Source organism: Onychomys torridus, chromosome 2 (genome assembly GCF_903995425.1).
Source record: "Onychomys torridus chromosome 2, mOncTor1.1, whole genome shotgun sequence".
NCBI lineage: Eukaryota > Metazoa > Chordata > Mammalia > Rodentia > Cricetidae > Onychomys > Onychomys torridus.
In genome coordinates, this window is record NC_050444.1 from 80,950,808 (window position 1) to 80,972,671 (window position 21,864).

Consider the following 21,864-nt stretch of genomic DNA (forward strand, 5'->3'; position numbering starts at 1 on the left):
GCCTGGTGCGGGCTGCCTGTCTATGTGCAGTTTCATGTCCCCCCCCCCCCCCCCCCGGATCCCATGCCCTTTTGGGCCACTCCCGAGGGCAGGCACTCCTTTGCTCCAGGTTGGTCTGGCGATTACAGGTCTGAGCTTCAAAGCCGGTTACAAACCTAACTAATTGCAGCCTGGGGGAGCTGGGCGAGCAGGCCAAGCTTGCTCAAGTGGGGGCGGCGGGACCATTAGTTGGGTTGGCACCTGCAGCTTGAGATGCGGGTGCTGGAGCTAGGGTTCCTACCGGATCACGGAGAAGGAGCCACCTCTGGTGGCTAGTAGCAGTCCTCCCTGCTCCGGGAGCCCACGCCTCCCCGGATCTGGCCCGCGTCAGCTAGGTCAGGTGGAAATCTCCCCATTCAAACCAGCGCGGGCCAATCAGGGGCTGGCGCGCCCGGCCGTTCCAACGCGCGGTGCAGCGGGCCTGGGATCCCGCCCGCCTGGGAGACGCCGGAGCGAGGGGGAACGGCTGAGTCTGCTGCCTGAGTTACCTGCAGCTACACAGCCACCGCCTGGGGACAGGCCCTCCTGCCCTGGCCGCAACAGGGACGCCATGGAGCGCTCCCTGCACCGCGTCTCCCTCGGGAGCCGGCGCGCCCACCCGAACTTGTCCTTCTATCTCACCACCTTTGGTAAGTGCCTCTGGGCCAAGCTGCCAACGGACTGCTTTCTTGGCAATCCAAGCCAGAAAGGCAAGCGCCCACCATGGCAGGGAGGCTAAGAGCAGGTGCTCTTGCCGTTGGGACACATTCTCTGGCCCCTTCCTCCAGGCCCAGCAAGTCAATGGACACCACCTGCTGCCGGCTGCCGCTGCCAGCTGCAGTTGGTTATGCCTCACTTGGCTGGAATAATCATGCCCGAGTTCATCTTTCAGAGGCCTGCCTTGTAACCACGGATCTCCCCATTAACCAGCTCTCAGGTTAAATCAGGGTCTACTGTGTCAGGACAGTTCAATCACCTGCTTCCTTTGGCTCAGGGACTGGATGGGAAGGCTAAGTCCAGGTGGCTTTGCCGTCTTGTGGGCCCACTTTGGAGGCTGTAATCTAACCTCTCCCTGTTGGACATCTAACTCATGATCAGTGGAGATGGGAGCCGTCTCTTCTCCAAGACAGACCCTAAGAGAGCATCAGTGCTGAGGTGGACAGAAAGGGACAGTAGGCCCTACAAGTCCCAAAGTTGCAGACTCTCTGTTCCTCCAAATCCCAGCTGGATAGCAGCTGTCCCAAAGGCCGGTGCAAACCGGGCCTTCCAAGGAAGCATTGGAAAGGTTGCACTGCTTCACCAGATCACAGCCCTGCTCAGCTCTTCATTTCCTCCACACCTGGAGGGTCTTGTTCCTCCTCCCAGTAAGAACAACTGACAGGAGGGTCTTTCTCTGGCCAGCGGTGGGCTTTGATACCTGAGTGCAAGCCTTCCCAGCAATGCTCTTTTAACTTGTCTACAAGTTCTTTACGAAGCTGGAGTGGGTCTGCAACAGAAGCAGACTTTACCCAGATTCCAAAGGCAGAGCACACAAGGAATTGGGCCCTCAGGAGCGTTCTTGGTTTTCCTGCTCTCCAGCTTATTCCAGCACCACACATTTGGCTCTTCACAGTTTGTACACACACACACACACACACACACACACACACACACACACACACACACACGGGACAGAGGGGTAATGAAAAAGCAGCAGGTTGAACTCCTAGAGATGGCCTGCAGTCTGGCTGCCTGGACTTCGCTGGTCCTGGTGCTGGAGGATAGATAACAAGGAGGAATTTACTAACCATGCGTTAGCTGGGCGCCCACTAGGTACATGAATTGTCTCCAGTGTGTCACCTGAATCGTTTCATTTAATGTTCCCAAATCCAAAAACCAATCTATAAATCCCAGTGGGACACAGGGCTCTCTGAGACAAGGGAGATTTCGAGCTGAGAGGGTCAGGGAGCTAAAGCCTTTTCCGGGTCTCCATTCAAAAGTGAATCTAACCACTCTAGCTTACATTCTCTAGGTATCTCCACCTGCTCCTTCTTAATTTTATGCAAATCGACGTCATTCTGTGTGTACAGTCTCGAAACACAGTCCTTTTTGCGCTGGTGCCATGTGACTATTTCTCTGCACTCACTCTTGTGTTCTTTTGTTCAGCTCATCTCTCTTCCAGACTGGGGCAGGGGAGGGTCTAGTCCCAGCAGGGTGTGGATCTTCCAGGCTGGCCATGGCTTCCGGGTTAGGAATGATGGCTATCAAGTGGCTAGGCTGCTTGGACCCGTGACTGTCACCAGAGTGCTGGAGGAGGCAGGCAGGAACTGGGGAGAAAGGGGAGCCACCTGCTTGTTTTATGCAGTTTCTTCTTAGATCTTTTCGACACTAATTTGAATGCTTGGAAAATGTTTCCAGGAATAGTTCTGTTTCCTGGGGTTCCATTAGCCATGGTGACCTTATTGTTGGGCTGCTAATTGTCACTGGGCACTAAATGATCTTTGATCATGGGTCCATGGAGATTCCTGTTAAGATTGGAAGCATTTTTGGACTTTTAGTTGTGCTGGTGGAGATTGAACTCAGGGCTCCAACAGTAGGCAAATGTCCTACCCTACTGGGTTATGTCCCACCCCAGCACACAGGTTCCCAGGATCCTCTCCCAGAGAGTAAGCTTTAACAACTAGGAGTGTATCCTGAGAATCTAACCTTTAAAGACCTCCTAGGGGTATTTTGAACATAAGCCAGACTTGTGAGCTATGGATTCCAGATCAGTTTTGGTAGGCAATGTGGGTACCATTTGATACAAATATCTTTGCTAAGTTTCTTAGTTCTTTGGCCTCTCCCCAACACACCAGGTAGCCCCTGGCCTTCAACAGTGGGCTTTACCTTGCAGGGACCCGGTGATGATGATGCACACATTTAAAGGAGGCAGAAGCATGTCTGGAAACACAAAGGGAAAAAATATTTCAGTCAGAATTGCCTACAGGAAGTCTCTCTCTCTCTCTCTCCCTCTCTCTCTCCCTCTCTCTCTCCCCCTCTCCCTTCCCTCCCCTCCCTCACCCCCCCCACACAGAAGGGGTATCATGAGCACAACCCCTATTCCCTAGGAAGGGGCAGGCCAAGTAACACATATGGATGGCCTCACTGCTTCTGAGAATTCTGCCGTCTTCAAAGGAAGGTATATCCAAGCTGAGGCCAGGACCCAGCTATTCCTTCTTTATTGTAATTGCATGTAATTTGAAGAAGTCATTGTAAGTGTTCATGGTTGTATCTTCCAGAATCATGCCTCTTATTTCGATTAGGGTATTTGCTAATTCTTTGGTAAAGTTCTGCTAAGATATAACTCGTATGAACAACTCATTGGAAATGCACAACTCCACGCTTTTGCGTACATTTGCAGAGTTATGCAGCTATTACCGTGATCCATTTTAGGATAATTCCATCACCCTGGAGAGAATGTGCCCTGTAGCTTATTTCCAATCCCACCTCTCCCTCATCTCCAACCCCAAGAAATCACTACTGTATTTTCTGCCTTAATACACACGCCTCCTTGAGGGGATTTGATGTAAATGGAGTCATGTGTGTTTTTCTATGACTGACTCCTTTCACTTGTATTTTCAAGGTAAGCTCATGTTGGAGCACGTAGCAGTACTCCATTTAAAAATATTTTTCACGTTTATTTCTTTATTGTGTGTGTACACATGTGCCGCAGCACAAGTGTGGCGGTCTAAGGACAACTTGTAGAAGCTGGTTCCCTTTTTGCATCTTGTGCATCTTGGGCATGACACTATGTGTACCTACAACCCCGGCACTGGGGATTTTGGTGTGGCGTGGAGGCAAGAAGATCACTGAGCCTTGCTGGCTGCCAGCTTAGCCAAAAAAAGAACCTCGAGAAGACTGGTCCGCACATCCTTAATCCCAGCACTTGGAAGTAGAGGCAGGCAAATGCCAGTTTGAGATCTGGTCTACAGAGCGAGTTCCAGGACAGCCAGGACTATACAGAGAGACTCTGTCTTAAACAAATACAACACAACACAGAACCACAACAAAAAACGGTTCACTGAGAGATGGTCTCCAGGGAGCAATAAAGGAGAGCAGCTTACAGCCTCCTTTGGCCTCTGCGTGTACACACACAGGTGTGCACCTATGTATTACCAAGCACACATGCTCACAGGAAATAAACATTTTAAAGATTTTTTTAAAGCAAGTGTTTTTTTTTTTTTTTTTTTTTTAAAGCAAGTACTATAGCCATGTGGTTTTATTTTTGGACCTTCTGATTTATTTCATGATCTGCTACTTTGACATTACCAACATACCACACCGACTTGATTACTGTTGCTTTGTGGTAAAATTTAAAACCTCAAAGCACAAATTCGTTAATAATAATAATAATAATAATAATAATAACAACAATAATAATCTTCTTCCTCCTCCTCTTTTTCTTCTATGTTATTTTGGTTGTTCTGAATTCATGAAATTTCTGTATGAAATTTAGGTGCAATTATTTTATATAGAAAAATACAATTCATAAAACTGTTGGATACTTAACAGAAAATCTTCTTGAAAGGATACCAAGTTTTCAGCTTGCCCAATAAGCCATATCCCTGCCCTCCCTGGGGTCTCTAGCATCCTAGAAATGGCAAGTGGTCAGGAGAGAGCACAGGGTACCTTTCCTTCAGGGTATCTGGGCTGGGAGATGATGGGCAGCCAGGGGATGTGTTATGAAGCCTGAAGGTAGCTATGGGCACAGATGATAACACCAACTCTCTTTAGAAATGTCACTCCCACTGAACCTGAAAGGTGACAGCTATGGGAACAGCCCCAAGGCAGGTTGGCTATTCCGAGGGAAGCTTGCTTGTGAAGGTGGAGAGGACTGAGGGACACTCGTTTGCTGGCTGTTCTCTCTTCTCCATGTCTGTTGTGGTGGTGGTATTAACTAGGGCCCTGCCTTCCCATGTTCTGCCTCTCTTTGAAGCCCCAGAGAAAACAAATCTGTTTTTGTACTGAGAATGAAGCTCGGGACAGATGCCCACCAGCTGCTCCCTGTTGGGCAGAGTAAGGTCAGCGCTCTGAACTGGAGACCATTGATGTGTCCCTGCCAACCGCCATCAGCCCTTGTTTCTAGCCCTGTTGCCCCGAGCCTGGCAGACTCATTACGCTTGGCTCAGGAAACCCATCCATTTCTCTGGAGTTCCTAATTTGCTGGGCAGAGTCCTCAGTGTTGATTTGTTTTCCTGTCATTTGTAGCCCATCTGCTTGGGAGCACTGAGAAATTTCTCAGTGTTGCTGTCCGTTTCCAGCTCCTTGTTCTCTTTCAGTTCCTCCATCTATGTCTTCTTCCAGCCTTTGTTACTATGGTGTACGACACTCATACAAAAAGCATCCCTGTATTAATATAAAGTACCTGTATGGACAGATACACACACACACATACACACATTAGCTCAGGCACTCTTCCGGCTTTCACATGGGTGCCAAATTTTGGTCCTTCCTTGTGGCTAGCACTTTTATTGTCTTGAGACATATCCTAGGTCCTGTTTTCATTAAGATAAACTATCATGACATTATATATCTCAAGGCAGGCTTCAAATTGACAATTCTCTTGCCTCTGCCTCCCGGATGCTGGGATTACAGGCAGGTGGCACTGAGCCCAGCTTTGGCCATGGTTTCATTGTTTATTTTGTGTTTTGGTCAGGGACCATCCTCTGAATCCTTCAGTTCTTTGAGATTTGCTTGCTGGCCTGCAGACCCTCATGTGTTCTAAGAGTCCTGTGTGTCCTTGAAGAGAGCCTTGCAGTCGGTGGGTGCAGTGTTCTAGTACGTGAGCTCAGGTCAGGCTTGCTCATCGTGTTTTCCCAGTGTTCTACATCTCTGTTATGTTCTCTCCCTGTTTACTCTGTCAGTTATCAAGAAACAGATGTTAGCATCCCTGCTGCAGTTGTAAATTTGTGGTCATCCTTGTCAGCATTTCCTTTATACGTTTCAGAGTTATGTCAAGAACACATGAATTTATAATTATTCCTTTTCCGAGGAGTAGAAACTTTTATTATGAAGCCTTTGGTTGTTACAAGCCTTCTCTTTATTTCTTTTATTTCTCTTTATTGTAGTGGAGCTACAGTCCATGTTTCCTGGCTCTGACTTTTTTCCTCAGGCCCAGCCTTTACCTGGTCTGTCTTTTTCCATCCTTTGACTTTCCATCCTGTGTCTTCATTCTACTGCAATAGGTGGCGTGGCCATGGAGGTGTTACCTTTTCTCCTCATTCAGAGGTTACAAAAACGTCTCTTCTTTTGCTTGTGGGGCGCTCGAGTCACTAGCCGCCCAGCCCTGTCTTTCTTTTATAGCTGTCATCTCGATGTGTTGCCCAAGTTGGGTTCAACTTACTGCACAGCCCAGGCTGAGCTTGAATTTATGACAGGGGCACATCCCGTGCCTGGCTCTTGGGATTAGCTTGATTCAGTGTCAGGGACTGAGACTCTTTGAGGATCTGTGTCTGGTTGCAGATCACCCTGTTCCGAAGGAGCAGCCTTTTAGGGTCCCAGTGCAAAAAGTAGGGGTTCAAAAGAACCTCATCTTTTATCCCATGACTTCTGGTCTCCAACCCTAAGAGCCGGGCAGAAACCCTTTTTTAGCTCCTCATCACCAGAATTCAAAGACAGCCCAGTAAAAAACTGGCCTGGGGAAATGCCAGACCTGCGTTTGGCTCCCCATGCTGTGTACTACAGCATGCATGTGGAAGTCAAAGGGTAACTCATGGGAGTCAGTTTTCTCCTTCTACCATGTGTGCCTGCATGCATTTATGTGTACCATGTGCATGCCTGTGCTTGTGGAGGCCAGAAGATGGCGTGGGATCCCTTGGAACTAGAGTTACAGGAAGTTGTGAGTTGCCTGATGTGGATGCTAGGAACTGAACCCGGGTCTTCTGAAAGAGCAGTCAGTATTCTTAGTTACTGAGCTGGCTCTCCAACCTCACCCCCAAGATGTCTTCTATCTTTTTTCTTCTCCCTCTCTCCCTGGTCATTTCAGTGGTCATGTCGTTGCAGACTGGGCACTTTACATGTGAATTGGAAGTGTGTTACTGTGACAGTTCCCACTGTGGACTGACTGGTGGAGGCAGGCATCAGCCCAGGTCTTACAGATGCCCAAACCCATAGGTCCTTGCTTCCCATCTTGTGTCTTCTGCACCAGATTTGTCCTTCTGGAAAATGTTATTTGATCACTTAAAAAATACCACAAGTGTAAAACTGAGTGAAAATAGATCCTGAACTCCCTGTAGGTCATAAAGCTGTCCGTATGTACATGAGAGAGCTCCATCGTTATGGAAGAACTGTGGGCAAGAAGAGAGTTGCAGCGTGAAGCAGCTAAGGCTACTGAGGAGTTGACAAGATGCTGGAAAGTAGACATTTTCCCACTAAAATTATATGACTTTTATGTGTGATTAAGAAATAATTAAAGTGAAAGGAAAAAATCACAAAAGGCAGAATACCATGAATTTTCTACATGCAACAGCAGTGTGTACAAATGGGCACTCTGGAAAACCATCTGCTGTGAGGACGAAACATCTTGAGCAGAGATGTATGGGTTGTTCCAGGGTTAGAGTAGACAGTTCTGCATTCTAGTTTAAGCAGGAATAGTTACAACTCACCAACTTTTTTAAAACATGTGTATAGTGGGCATGTGTGTACATGTGTATGCATATTTGTGCATGTGTGTACACGTGTGAAGGCCCAAATTTAACATTGGTTGTCTTCCCAGGTTGCTCTCCACCTTATTGAAGCAAGGTCTTGGGATGAACTGAATGCTCACAGACCTTGGTTAATCTCTGTCTCTGCCTCCCAAGTTCTGGGGTTACAGGTGGCAACTATGCCTGCCTGGCTTTTTACATAGGTTCTGGGGATCCGAACTCTGGTTTTCGTGATTGGACAACACGAAGCTTTATCCACAGAACTGTCTCCTCAGCCCCTCTACCAGCACTTTTTATTAAGAAAATCGAAGAACTCAAAATACAAAAAGTCTTCCGTTCTTAGTTATAACACTATTTTTTAACACTGTTTTTTCTTTCTTCAATTCTTAAAACTGAAAAATTGCCCCAATTGTGGAGATGATTCATCCCGGAGTTTATTAGCCAAACTGAACAACTTCTGTCTCACTGTTTGTGTAAGTCTGGAGGTTGGAAGTAGCTGAGAGGGATGGTTTCCTCAGAGTTTCTTGCAGGGCCTGAAGCCAAGATGTTAGCCAGGGACTCGGTTATCTGAAGGCATTAAGCGGCCAGAGGCCCCTCTTGGAGAGGCCTTATTCACGTGACTCCTGGCAGGGGGCCTCGTTCTCTGCTGCTCATTGTTAGGAGACTCTGTCTTTTGTCTCTCTGTCCTCTTCATGGGGCTGCTTGGCCTTGTACAGGCCACTGGCAGCTAGCTTCCTCCTGAGAGAACCGCACAAATGTGGAAGTGGGGAAGAAGCCCAGATAGGACAGAACCAGTTTAAAATGGACACAGGATTTTTTGACAGTTTAAATATTTAAAAATTTTTTTTATTATTCTTGTGTGTGCATGTGTGAAGTATATATGTGTGTGTGTGTGTGTGTGTGTGTGTGTGAGAGAGAGAGAGAGAGAGAGAGAGAGAGAGAGAGAGAGAGAACCTGTGTATTCCATAGTGCATGTATCGAAGTCAGAGGATGATCGTACTCGGCTTGTCAGCCCGCTTGCCAAGCACTTTCATTCACTGAGCCACACTGACGGCCATCTGCTAGGCATACTTATTATTTATTTACTTACTCATTTGTATGTTTTTTTTTCTAAAGTGTTATTTTTAAAATCACGTGAAAAGTGTTAGGTTTCATTTTGACACTTTTGAACACAGTTATATTTTGTTGAACCTCCTCCGTTCTCCCATCTCTCTGCTCTGCCCCCCCACTTCCATCCCTGGTCACAGGTGCTCCGTCACCTGCCCACCCTCATCTTTCTTCCTTTCTCATGGTTCTTGCTCTAGTTTCATGACCTGTGTCCACACACATGCTCTCATATACATTCATATACATCTGTGTGCGTGCATACAAGCACACATGCATACATATGCACACACACCCAAACACACACACACACACACACACACACACGCGCACGCACGCACGCACGCACACACACACACAGGCACTGAAAGCCAGGATCTGTGTATGAGAAGGAGCAAGTCCCTCTGGATCTTAGTTTCGGCACTGTAGATGGAATTCTAGTTTTAGTAACTAAGAAACACAGAGCCAAATACAGAGGAAATAGCCAAAGAGATCAGAGAGTCACAAGAGTCAGGACTACCTTATCTTACCACCTGACTGCCATGGCTTCCCCAGAGAGGGTTTCTTCCTGTCTGACTTGTCTTTTTATTGCCTTTCTGTTCTGCCTTCTCATTGGCTCTAAACCCAACCAATGACTTCCTCGTCACTGCCTGTCTATACAGACCTCCAGGTCTCTATGGTTGGTACTGGGATTAAAGGCATGTGTCGCCACGCTTGGCTGTGTCCTTGACCACACAGAGACTCCGCCTGCCATGTGATTGGGTTAAGGGCGTGGGCCACCACTGTCTGATAGCTGTTCCTGGCTCGCTATGACCTCTGATCTCCAGGAAAACTTTATTTATTAACATACAAGTAAAGTCACATTTCAGCACAAATAAAGTCTCACCACACAGCACTCTGCAGAATGATTCCCCGATCTATCGGTTTTCTTGCAATTTTCCTAATTTCTTTCTGGTTGAGGACGACAGTATTACGTACACATACCATGTTTTCATTAGCTGTTCCTCTCTCTCGGTGGACGTCTAGGATGACTTCACTTCCTTGCTATTGTGAATCGAGCAACAAAAAGGTATACTGGTATACTGTCATCTGGTATACTGTCATCTGGTATACTGTCATCTGGTATACTGTCACCTGATATACTGTCATCTGGTATACTGTCATCTGGTATACTGTCATCTGGTATACTGTCATCTGGTATACTGTCATCTGGTAGGTCTGTTTCTAATGTCAGAAACCCCGCGCTGGCGTCCACACGATGTACTACGTTACGCCCCCACCAGCAGTGAATAAATGCTCCTCTTTCCTCACACCTCTGCCAGCATTTGATGTCCTTTGCTTTGCTTTGCTTTTTTCTCTTCTTTATTGATTAATTTTCTTTTCTTTTCTTTTTTTTTTGGAGCTGAGGATCGAACCCAGGGCCTTGTGCTTGCTAGGCAAGCGCTCTAGCACTGAGCTAAATCCCCAACCCTGATTAATGTTCTTTTTGGCTAATTTCATACATATATATGTATATATAAATATGTATAATGAGTTCTGAATACTCTGTTCCACCACTACTCCTTTTTGTTTGTTTGTTTGTTTGTTTCAAGACAGGGTTTCTCTGTGCAGTAGTCCCGGCTGTCCTGGAACTTGCTTTCTAGATCAGGCTGGCCTTGAACTCACAGAGATCTGCCTGCCTCTGCTTCTGGAGTGCTGGGATTGAAGGCATGCGCCCAGCTTTTTTTTTTTTTAATCTCCCTCCCACCTATCAATCCCACTCTACCATCCCTGTTCTTCCAGGTTCATAACTCACCTAGATAACCAGGGCCATCTTGTGACCATTGGATTGGAACTGTCCATAGGAGCCTGGTGGGGCCACCAGTGGGCATAACTGTGGGCAACGACTTCCCTTCTCCCCGAATCCGTCAGCAGCAAGTATTTCTTCAGTGAAGGGTGGGGTCTCCTGAGCCCATCTTCCATTCTTGCCTGACTGCTGAGGGACCCACCTGTGTAGATCTGGTGCAGGCATCCACAGCTGCTGTGAGCTCATGGTTGTAATGATGGTGTACTTCCCAGAAGATGGCGTTTCACAGCCCTCCCCCCTGTCTTCTGACTCTTATTTTCTTTCTGCCCTCTCCTCTGTAATGTTCTGTGAGCCGTAAAAAATGGTCTTGTTCAAGGCCAGTCCTTTGTTTCCTTGATAATCATTGTGTCTGGGGAGAATAGTTCTAATTTGCATTTTCTGATGGCTAGGGATGGTGGACACTTTGAAAAATATTTATGCTTTATGCGCAGTTTGTGTTTCTTCTTTGGAGAACTCTCAGTTCATTTCATTAGCCCATTTATTGATTGGCAGGGATTTTTTTTTTTTTTTGGTTTTTTTTTCAGTTCTTTGTATATTCTAGATATTAATTATCATGATGAAGGATTTGAATAAGCATTTTTCCAAAGCTGATATACTAATAGTGAATAACACGAGAAAAAATGCTCAGTGATGTTAGCTATTAGAGAAGTAAGTGTCAATCAAATACCACCAGAGCTGGATCTGGTGGTTCAGTCTTAGGAGGCTAAGCTGGGAGGATTGCAGGTTCAAGACCTATCTGAGCTCCATAATGAATTCAAACCCAGCAAGGACAACTTAATGAGACCTCATTCCCAGCTAAAAAGTAAAAGGACTTGGATGTAGCTTAGTGGTAAGCATTTCCTTTGCATATATGAGTCCCAGGCTTTGAGCTCTAATATGAAAAAATAAATAAAATAAATTTCCTAAACCCTAAAGCCAAACAAGTAAAAATGAGCAAACAAAAGGCATCAGGACAAAACAAAACAAGGAACAAATGAACAACACCCCCCCACCCAGTGAGGCAAAACTGGGCTTTAATTAAAGAGAGAAACAATAAATGTTGAGGTGATAGGGAAATTTTGAGTATCTGTACATGGTTAGTAGGAATGTAAAAAGCTTGGCCACTTGGGAAGAGAGTCTGGCAGTTTTTCTAAAGTTAAAGACGGAGTTAACATTTGACCTTCCAATTTCTCTCCATGGTATATATCCAAGAGGAATGAAAACATGCTTATAAATATGTGTGTGAGCTTGTATGTTGGACACAAAGCAACTAGTATATAAATGCTCACATTAACAATACTCACAGTAACTTCAAAATGGAAATAGCCCAAATATGTATCATCAAATGAAAGGATAAAGAAAATGTGGCATATCTACACAGTGGAATATTGTTGGGCCATTAAGAAGGAATAAAGTATTGATACATATTACAACACATATAAATCTCAGAAACATTATGGCAAGTGAAAAGAAACCAGTCACAAAGGCACATCTGTTGTAAGGTTCCATTAATATGAACTGTCAGAATAGGCAAAACCACTGAAATAGAAAGAGAATAATTGTTTGACAGGGCCTGGGGGAAGTGGGCAACTGAGAGAGATTGGTAATGAGTTTGGAATTTCTTCCAGGAGAGGGAAAATAGTCTAAGTAGACAGCAGCAGTGCTTTGCTCCGCAATCCCATGGAATGTGTTAAAGAATGATACATTCCATGTAGAGCTTGGCCACACAAATCCATGAAATAAATTAAAGAACCAATTTAGCTGAAACAAGAAACAAGAGAAAGGAACCCTGAATGCCTAGTATATCCTATTGTTATACAAGCCACCGTTGTCGCTTCCGCCACATTCAATTAGAAGTCACTAGGTCCACTCCACAAGGAAAGGATGAACTAGTCTCCGCTTTTAAAAATGTATGTGTGTATGTGTGTGCGCAGGTGCAGGTGAGAAGAAGGTGGGGATCCCCTGGAGCTAGAGTCACATGGGATTGTGAGCTGCCCTGATGTGGGTCCTGGAAATGGAACTCAGATCCTCTGTAAGAGCAGTAAGTGCTCTTAACCACCCAGCCATCTCTCCAATTCTAGTCTCCATTTCTAGACAGGAGAGAACATCAAAGACCTTGTAGACAAACGCTAAGCCAGCCACAGTGATGCCCTGGGTCTAACAGCCCACATGTCAAGCACTTACTGTTTGTGCAGCCTGGATGTTCAACTTTTAGCCTGAACTTGCCTGTTAGTGAGGATTCAAAGTAGTAACTATTCTATGGTGTTTCCATGAGGAGTGAACACATTGAGAAGCATCCAGTGAAGCTCTGAGTACCCTGTGAATATCCGGCCAGTGTTGCCTGCCTTCTCCCATGGAGCTCTGAGCACTGGGGTGTCATGTTGTGGCCTGCGGGATGTTGGATCTGAGCCCTGCAGGACAGATGGCTTTGCTAGCAAAGTGGTTCGGTCAAGGTTGGATTTGATGGTGGTAGATCAGAGATTGTAATTCACTGGCTTTCCAGGAAGAACTGAGAATCCCTTCATAATGACCCACAGGAACTGAACTCACTGGGAGACCTGGAAGCTAGCTTATGAGATTGTGCTGAGGTGACTGGAAGACTCCTCTGGCTAGAGCAGTGTTTCCTGAAAGAAAAGCCGCTTAGGACATCACATCAGCACCAGATTTCACAGGAAGCAGAGTCACACAAAGCAGTGACCTGATGGTAATTCTTATCTCCACTCAGTACCCCTGCTGCTTATGTCTTCAGCCCTCCTGCTGGGGAACTAGCCCTCCTGACAGAAAGGAACTGGGTGAACCCGCAGGGTTCAATCCAGCAGACGCTAGAATTTTCCAGGGTTAAGGACCAGGAGCTGTGTGGCTCCCAGGCCCTGACACCACCTGTGGTATATCAGAGGACAGAAAGCAGAGCTGATAAATATGCCTCATTCTCTCTGAGTCTGGACCAGGGCTCCTGTGTGGACCAGGTGGCTGACACAGGCAGGGAACTAGGAGCTGGCAAGGCTCCTTCCAACCATCCTCTTGTGTGCAGACGGTCCTCACAACTGGAGGGCGAATCTGTGAATGTCAGTAGTTGGTTGGGTTCTATGTACACCCAGCCCCTGATGGACACTGATGTCATCCTTTGCTGTGTGATATCCTGTTGGTGTTCTGACAAATACAGCTTGTCTGGAGGTCAGAGGGTGGAGTTAACCCTAGGGGCCCGGCAGGCAGTCCCGGCACTTGCAAGGCTCACACCTTTAATCCTGGCACAATTGGGGGTGGAGACAGGAATATAAGGTGGGTGGAGACAGGATCTTAGCCCCACTTTTTCCATCTGAGGCTTCATAGAGCTAAGAAGTCTCTAGTGGCTGCTGCTCTGCTTCTCTGATCTTTCAGGTTATCACCCTGGTATTTGACTCCTGGTTTTTATTGATAAGACTAATTAGAACCTCGCATCAATCCTTCCTGTGGCTTTTAAAATGTGATAGCTCTCTCTCTTTCCCTCTCTCTGTATGTGTGTGTGTGTGTGTGTGTGTGTGTGTGTGTGTGTGTGTGTGTGTTTGTATAGATCTACCTGTGTCCGTGCACTTGCACGTACGTGGGGAGACCGGAAATCCACGTCAGGCATCGTCCTCTATCGCTTTCCACATTATTGTTATTATTATAGTTGTTGTCACTTTGACTCCGGGTCTTCCACTAAACCTGAAGCTCAGTGATCAGTCTAGGCTGGCCAGCAAGCATCGAGCAGTCTGTCTCTCCAGTACTGTGGTCACAGATGCAGCAGCCATGCACATCCACCTGTTAATCCTGTAAATCCTGTAAATCCTCCCCTCCCCTCCCCTTCCCGCCCAGGAGCTGAGGACTGAACACAGGGCTTGTTACCTCCTAGATAAACACTCTGCCACTGGGTCAAGTCCCCACCCCACCCCCTTTTTATGTGGGTGCCGGGGATGTAAACTCAGGTCCCCATGCTTGTGTCACAAGTGCTTTACCAACTGAACCATCCCTCAAACTCTTAGGATAGTTCTTAGCAGTTGGTTTGGGGGTGAATTGTTTTAGGATGCCTGTTGCTTTACATGAACCTTAATAGATGTTTTCTTGACATACCCCAGAGTGGCCTGAGCTGTCTTGAGGTCATGTGTCTGCTGACCCTGGATTCCAGCAAGGGGGTGCAGCCCACATCTTGCTGTTTTCTGAGTCCGTCTCTCTGACCTGGATCCTGAGAGAGCTTGTCTCCCCGTGGTTCTCTGCTGAGCAATGCCTGCAGGACAGAATTTCTTTGGCTGCTTTCTTTGTGTGGTGTACAGTGAGCCTGTACCCGCTCAGCCCTGAGCTTAGCAGAGCTGGGGTTTGTTGCCCGCTCCAAACTTTTAAAGCTTACTCCTTCAGTATCATCCCTGGCCTATGGGGGTCCTGGCTGTTCTTGCTTTGGCTCTGGGCCCTGAGCCCCTGGTACATCCTTACAAGTTCTTTGAGCACCCATTATAAGGATCCTACAGTCCTGTGGTATGGCAACAGCCCCTTCTAACCCCCCAACTCCCCTGTGTGCCCACACAACCCTGAGGTGATGACTTCAGGTCCTTAGCCTCAACACTCCAAGGCCCCTAGCACTCTCCCAGGCCACACTCTGAGTGCGGAGGGAGGAAGCAGGACTATTGTAAAGACTCAGGATCCCCCTGTCTTCTCTTCCCCAGTGGTTCACTTCTCTAGACTAGATGTTTCTCGGACCCTGTCATCTCCTCGGCACTCTGTTGGCTTCCTTCATTTTTAATTTTTATGTATTATTGTTGTTGTGTGTGATGTGTGCATGTGGGTATGTGGGTGCCGTGGCTTGGGTATGGCAGTCAGAGGTGACGTGTGGAAGCTGGTTCTTTCCTTCTACCGTAGGCTCTGGGTATCAAACTCAGGTAGGTAGTCAGGCTTGTGAAGCCAGGGCTTCTGCCTGCTGACCTGTCTAGCCAGCATTCTTTTGGCTTCTTTTTTGTTTTGTTTTTGAGACAAGGTCTCTCTATATGTATTCCTATCTGTCCTGGAACTCTCTATGTAGACCAGGCTGGCTTCGAACTCAGAGATCCACCTGCCTCTCCTCCCAAGTGCTGGCATTAAAAGCATGTGCCACCACACCTGTTCCCCTTCTCTTGGCTTCTTGAGTAAAGCTGAGGTACTTTGTCCTGGGATGGGAGAGGAGGCGCCTGCTGGAGGGTTTGTGGGTTCTAAGAGACTGCTTGCCCAGGATGAGTGCTGAGTTGGGCCTCCAATCTTGGCTCTGGGTACCCTGGATCCTCTGGGTCCAAGCCACTGTCTACATGAGGTATACTAGCTACCAATGAGGAGCTGGCAACACGACTTCAGGGTCCCTGAGTGTTGGACATTTGGTAGAAGAGGCTGATGGGGAAGACAGGGGAGATAGAGATGGCCCAGTCTTGATCTAATCCTCAACTAGGAGCCTAGGTGGCCTGACCAGGAGCCTGGAGCCTGGTTGCTTGTCTTGGTCTCTGCTACTACATGGGAAAGGTCCTTAGGCCCTCTTTGAGTGCATGCCCTTGGCAGATCTTATAGACTCGTCAGAACTCTGAGCCAGTCTTTGACCTAGACAGTGGTGTTCAACATGTGGGTCTTGACCCCCGAAGCAAACCTCCATCTCCAAAAATATTTACAATTCATAACAGTAGCAAAATTACAGTTATGAAGTAGCAACAAAAATAATCTTATGTTTGGGGGTCACCACAACATGGGGACCTGTATAAAAAGGTCACAGCATTTGGAAAGTTGAGAACCACTGACCTAGGACCATTCTCTACTTCAGCTTTGGCCTGGCCTGTACCCCTGTCCACTCTTCCAGGCTGGGAGCCTGCTACAGACGGAAACCCATGTGTTCAGATCTACCCTCTGACTCTTATGTATGCCCAATGGAACCGATGACCATTTGTGTATGGGGATCTGTCTCCATTTCTGGGAAGGGCTATTGTTAGGTGTTGTACAGTATAGCAGTTCCAAGGGCTTTGCAAATTGGAACATGTTTGGGCCAGAGCTGACTTTGCACTGGCAGTGATTTCAGAAACAAACAAATAACATTTCATGCTAAACCTAGATGCCACTGGATTGGTAAGATCTGACCCATGACTGATGGCCACAACTGTTTCAAACCTTCCTTTCCCACCCCACCCTGCAGCAGGTACTGGATCTGCAGCAGATTTCTAGGCACTAGGGAGCCCAAGAGTAGCAATTTCAGGGACCTTGAGGTAATTGTCCTTCAGGTTCCCATGCATTTTCGTCCTGGGACCTCATCACCCTCCTGTATCATCTGATCACAGCCTGGAGTGCATTTTAACCCCATCATTAGCCCTGCCTCCAAGCCATGGACATTGTAGTCCTGGGAGAGAAGTGGGCAGTTGGGTCTGGAACTAGTATGGCCTTCCTGGGCTTCTGAGGCCTGCAACCTGGTCAGGAGAGCAGTAAGAATTCTGAGGGGCAGAAGGCTTGTGGATTCTACCAGTGTGAGATCAAGGCATTCCAGGAGACTGTGGTTGGGGACCTCACGCAGTATTTACGGAATTTTGAAACACAAGACTCTCTTCTTTTTGTTATCCAGAGGCTGCTTGCCTTCAGTAATGAAGCCCAAGCCTCAGGCACCAGCCCACACAGAGGGCACACACAGAGGCGGACAGCTGGGATAGTGACAGGGCATCTCACTATGCCTGAGGAATGGCTGAAGGACTCTGGACATCAGGTCTAGAGGAGACAGCCCACAGCTGGCAGGACCAAATCAGGTCAATAAAAGTTACCAGCAGCCTGTTTAGATAGAGCACTAAATAGTTATCAAAAGAGAAAGTACTCTCATTACAGGAAGTGAATTTCCCTTACTGGAGGTGACAGAGCTGAGGGAGGGGATTGCTAGGCAGCAGTCATATGTGGTGCATACAGGGGCCTAGCCCTGCTCTTCGGGCCTCTCAGCTTATGTCCCTGGGTAGGTGGAGTCTTGTGGCTGCCTGAGGCTACAGGGAGACCACTGGATTCAGAGAATTTTTGATATGTCTGGGAAGTGATGGGTATGGCTGTCTATGAGGATGACTTGAGGAGTTTTTGTTTGTTTGCTTGGTTGGTTTTTAATCCCCCACTCTGTTTATCTACACAAATGTGGGAGTAAATGTGCCAAAACACACATGTAGAGGTCCAAAGACAACCTTGGATGTTGGTCCTTGATTGCACTTGTCTTGAAAATGGTCTCTTGTGCTGGCTGGTTTTATGTCAGCTTGATACAAGCTGTAGTCATCTGAGAGGAGGGAGCCTCAATTGAGAAAATGCCTCCACAAGATTGGGTTGCAGGAGATCTACAGCCAAACACCAGGCAGAGTTCTAGGAGTCCAGTTGGAGAGAGAAGAGGGATTCTATGAGCAGGTGCATCAGGATCATGATGGGGAAACCTGAAGAGACAAACAAACTGAACTAGAGGGAACTCATGACAGTTGGATCAATGGCTGTGGAGCCTGCAGGGGACTGGACTAGGCCCTCTGCATGGCGAGACAATTGTGTAGCTCGATTTGCTTGGGGGGCCCTCTGGCGGTAGAATCAGGATCCATCCCTGGTGCATGAGGGGGCTTTTTGGAGCCTACTACCTATGGTGGAATACTTTGTGCAGCCTTGAAGCAGGGGGAAGGGCTTGGACTTGCCTCCACTGGATGTGCCTCCCCCTGGGAGAAGAAATGGAGGGTTGGTTTGGGGAAGACTCGGGGAGGAGGGAAGAAGGGGATCTCTGATTGGTGTGTAAAATGAAAAAAATTTTTTTCTTAATTAAAAAGAAAAAGAAAAAGGAAAAAAAGATTGGGTTGCAGGCAAGTTTGTAGGGCATTTTCTTTTTTCTTTCTTTCTTTCTTTCTTCCTTTCTTTCTTTCTTTCTTTCTTTCTTTTCTTTTCTTTTCTTTTTTTTTTTTTTGAGACAGGGTTTCTCTATGTGGCTTTGGTGCCTATCCTGGATTTTGCTTTGTAGACCAGGCTGACCTCAAACTCACAGAGATCTTCCTGGCTCTGCTTCTGGAGTGCTGGGATTAAAGGCATATGCTATAACCACCAGCAGGCATTTTCTTAATTAATGGTTGATAGGGAAGGGACAGCCCATTGGGGGTGGGGCCACCCCTGGGCTGGTGGTCTAGAGTTCTATAAGAAAGCAGGCTAATGGGGGCTGGAGAGATGGCTCAGAGGTTAAGAGCACCGACTGCTCTTCCAGAAGTCCTGAGTTCAATTCCCAACAACCCCATGGTGGCTCACAACCATCTGTAATGAGATCTGGTGCCCTCTTCTGTATACATAATAAATAAATCTTTAAAAAAAGAAAAGAAAAGAAAGCAGGCTGAGGTACTGGGCAATGGTAGCACATGCCTTTAATCCCAGTACTTGGGAGGCAGAGCCAAGTAGATCTCTGAGTTCTTGCCTGGTCTACAGAGCAAGATCCGGGACAGACACCAAAACTACACAGAGAAACCCTGTCTCAAAAAACCAAAAAAAAAAGAAAAATAAGAAAGAAAGGAAGGAAGGAAGGAAGGAAGAAAGAAAGAAAGGAAGAAAGAAAGGAAGAAAGAAAGAAAGGCTGAGAAAGCCAGAGGGAGCAAGCAAGCCAGTAAGCAGCACCCCCCATGGCCTCTGTATCAACTCCAGATTCCTGCACTGACTTCCTTCAATGATGAACTATGTGCTGTAAGCCAAATAAACCATTTCCCTGACAACTTGCTTTTGGTCATGGTGTTTCATCATAGCAATGGTAACCCTAACTAAGACATTTGATGTCTTCTAATGCATACACCAGCCTCATTGGCCTTTAGGCTTTGGTGGATTCTGTATCCACCTCCTCTCTCTCATAGGAATACAGTGATTACTGATGCACTATTGTGCCAGGCTTTATGTGGGTTCTTCGGGTCTGAACTCAAGTTCTCACACTTGCACACAAGCGCTTTGCCCAGTGAACTATTTCTCCCTCTGAACCTGAAGTCTCATTAAGAACACTGGTTGTTGCTCTTCCAGAGGACCCAGGTTCAATTCCCAGCACCCACATGGCGACTCACAATTTTCTGTAACTCCAGCTCCAGGGGACCTGATACTTTCATACCAGTGCACAAAAAATAAAGTTAAATAATTTTTTTTTTAAATGAGAGAAGCCAGAAACAAACAACCACCCAACTCAGGTCTCCATTCTTCACCTGCTTCCCATCCCAGATCCATTATCATCTTTTCCTTTCCCTCTTTGGTGTCTTTCTTTCTTTGTTTCTTTGTTTGTTTCTTTGTTTCTTTCTTCGTTTATTTCTTTGTTTCTTTGTTTCTTTGTTTGTTTCTTTGTTTCTTCCTTCCTTCCTTCCTTCCTTCCTTCCTTCCTTCCTTCCTTCCTTCCTTTCTTTCTTTCTTTCTTTCTTTCTTTCTTTCTGGTGCTGGAAGTTGAACTCAGGACCTTGCATGTATGCTAGGTGAACATTGTAGCACTGAGCTACATGATCTGTGTGTGTGTGTGTGTGTGTGTGTGTGTGTGTGTGTGTGTGTGTGTGTCAGGATCTTGCTGTGTATAGCCAGGGCTGGTCGTGAACTGGAGATCCTCCTGCTTCTACCTCCTGAGTATTTTAGTTATGAAAATCTTGTTGTTCATGGATGCATTTATATTGTGAAAAACAGCAAGAGTTGGAAAACAACATAAATTGGAATTCTTAACTACTTCCATCCATTTCCCATTCGCTTTCCTCCAGACAATTCTGTTTTTAATTTGGTATCCTTTTTAATGTTCATGCATACACACCAGGTGTTTTGCTTTGCAATTTGTCCCCTTTAAAAATTTGTTGGGGCTGGAGCGATGGTTCATTGGTTATAAGCACTTGCTGTTCTTTCAGAAGACCTGGGTTCAGTTCCCAGCACCTACATGGTGTCTCATAACCATCCCTAACTTTAGTTCCAGGGGGTCAATGCCCTTTTCTGACCTCTGGGGCCACCAGACATGCACAAGAAGCACAGATATACATGTAGGCAACACACTCACACACATAAAGTAATCTAAAAAACAAAATAAAAACAAAAAACCTTGTCAATAATATCCCCATGCCAGGCCACATAGAACCAGTCCATACCATCCCCCAGTACAGCTGTAGATTATTTCATAGGCAGCACCACAAGTTTCTATGTTTCCTTTTATTCAGTAGCCTGTGTGCATATATGTGTAGTTTGTCCTGGTAGGCAGGCACCTGACTGAAGAGTACGGACATATAAATCCCAGTGTATATTACCAGCAAAGGCAATTGGCCCTCCTGTGGCAGAATATAACAGTGTCTTTGCCAATGTGGACCCTGTCCACTGTCTGCCTGGGCTCTCTCCCAGTGCAGGGATGAGTTCCCCATCACCAGAATGGCATCTGTTGGGCTGGAAGCACTGCAGAAGGCACTCCTGATGGGGAGAGGAGGCAGAAGCAGGTGGCTTCAGAGGCCCCTTCCAATCAGAGATGACGCACGTCTTTGGATGACCTCTCGTGAACACAACGCTCCTTCACCACCATGACTAGTTTCCCTGACCAGGAGCCGAGGTAAAGGTGTTTCTTTTATTGTTCTTAGGTCAGCTGAAGCTGTCCATTGATGCCCAGGATCGGGTTCTGCTGCTGCACAGTGAGTATGGCTATGTGCAGGTTCACCAAGGGAGGAGAGGGTTGGTCTCCTCCTTCCTGGAGCTGGACAGGGCATGGTGTCACTATGGTGTCCTTCCTGCCATGTGTTGTCTGACACAGTGGGTGCTCACTTGGGACACTTTCTGTAGACCCAGTGTCTGTCCTCACTCTGAAGTCTGGAGTCTGCCAACCAGGCCCGTTTTCCCAGCAGGCTGCAGCTGTCTCTAGACATCTAAGTTACACTTGGGCCAGACACAGCGGGGAATGCGGAAAAGCCTTCCTAGCCTCCCTGCTGCCTTTTTTTTTTTAAATCCTCATTATTTTGTTTATTCACACAATGACAGGCAGCACAGTGTTATGGTTAAGGTCATAGCCTTTGGAGCCATGCCACTAGAAGCCGAGTCCTGGGTCTGATACTTTGCTTTCTAAGTAAACTTGAGCAAACTCAGTTTTCCTGTCACACAGTGCTGGTAATAACAACCATCTCACTCCCGGGTTGTTTCAAGGATTAGGTGAGTTATATTGGTAAAGCACCCAGCTCACAGGAGAGGTGTCTAGTGAGATAAGATGAAAGCCATAAACTGCAAAGTTAGCGGTTGGGCATTGCCACTGTGCTAGGGGCTGTGGGCACCAGGGAGAAGTACTTC

At 46.8% G+C, this 21,864-nt stretch overlaps 1 protein-coding gene across 1 annotated transcript in view; it reads left to right on the top strand.

Annotated features, from left to right (window-relative positions):
- The first annotated feature begins 515 nt into the window (after positions 1-515).
- Positions 516-21,864, top strand: part of LOC118577896 (regulator of G-protein signaling 3-like) — a 49,341-nt gene continuing 27,992 nt past the window's right edge. The window contains exons 1-2 of the mRNA XM_036178552.1: positions 516-668; positions 21,168-21,218. Of these exons, the coding sequence (XP_036034445.1) occupies positions 590-668; positions 21,168-21,218 (130 nt within the window). The 5' untranslated portion in view covers positions 516-589. The remainder of the gene's footprint in view (positions 669-21,167; positions 21,219-21,864) is intronic.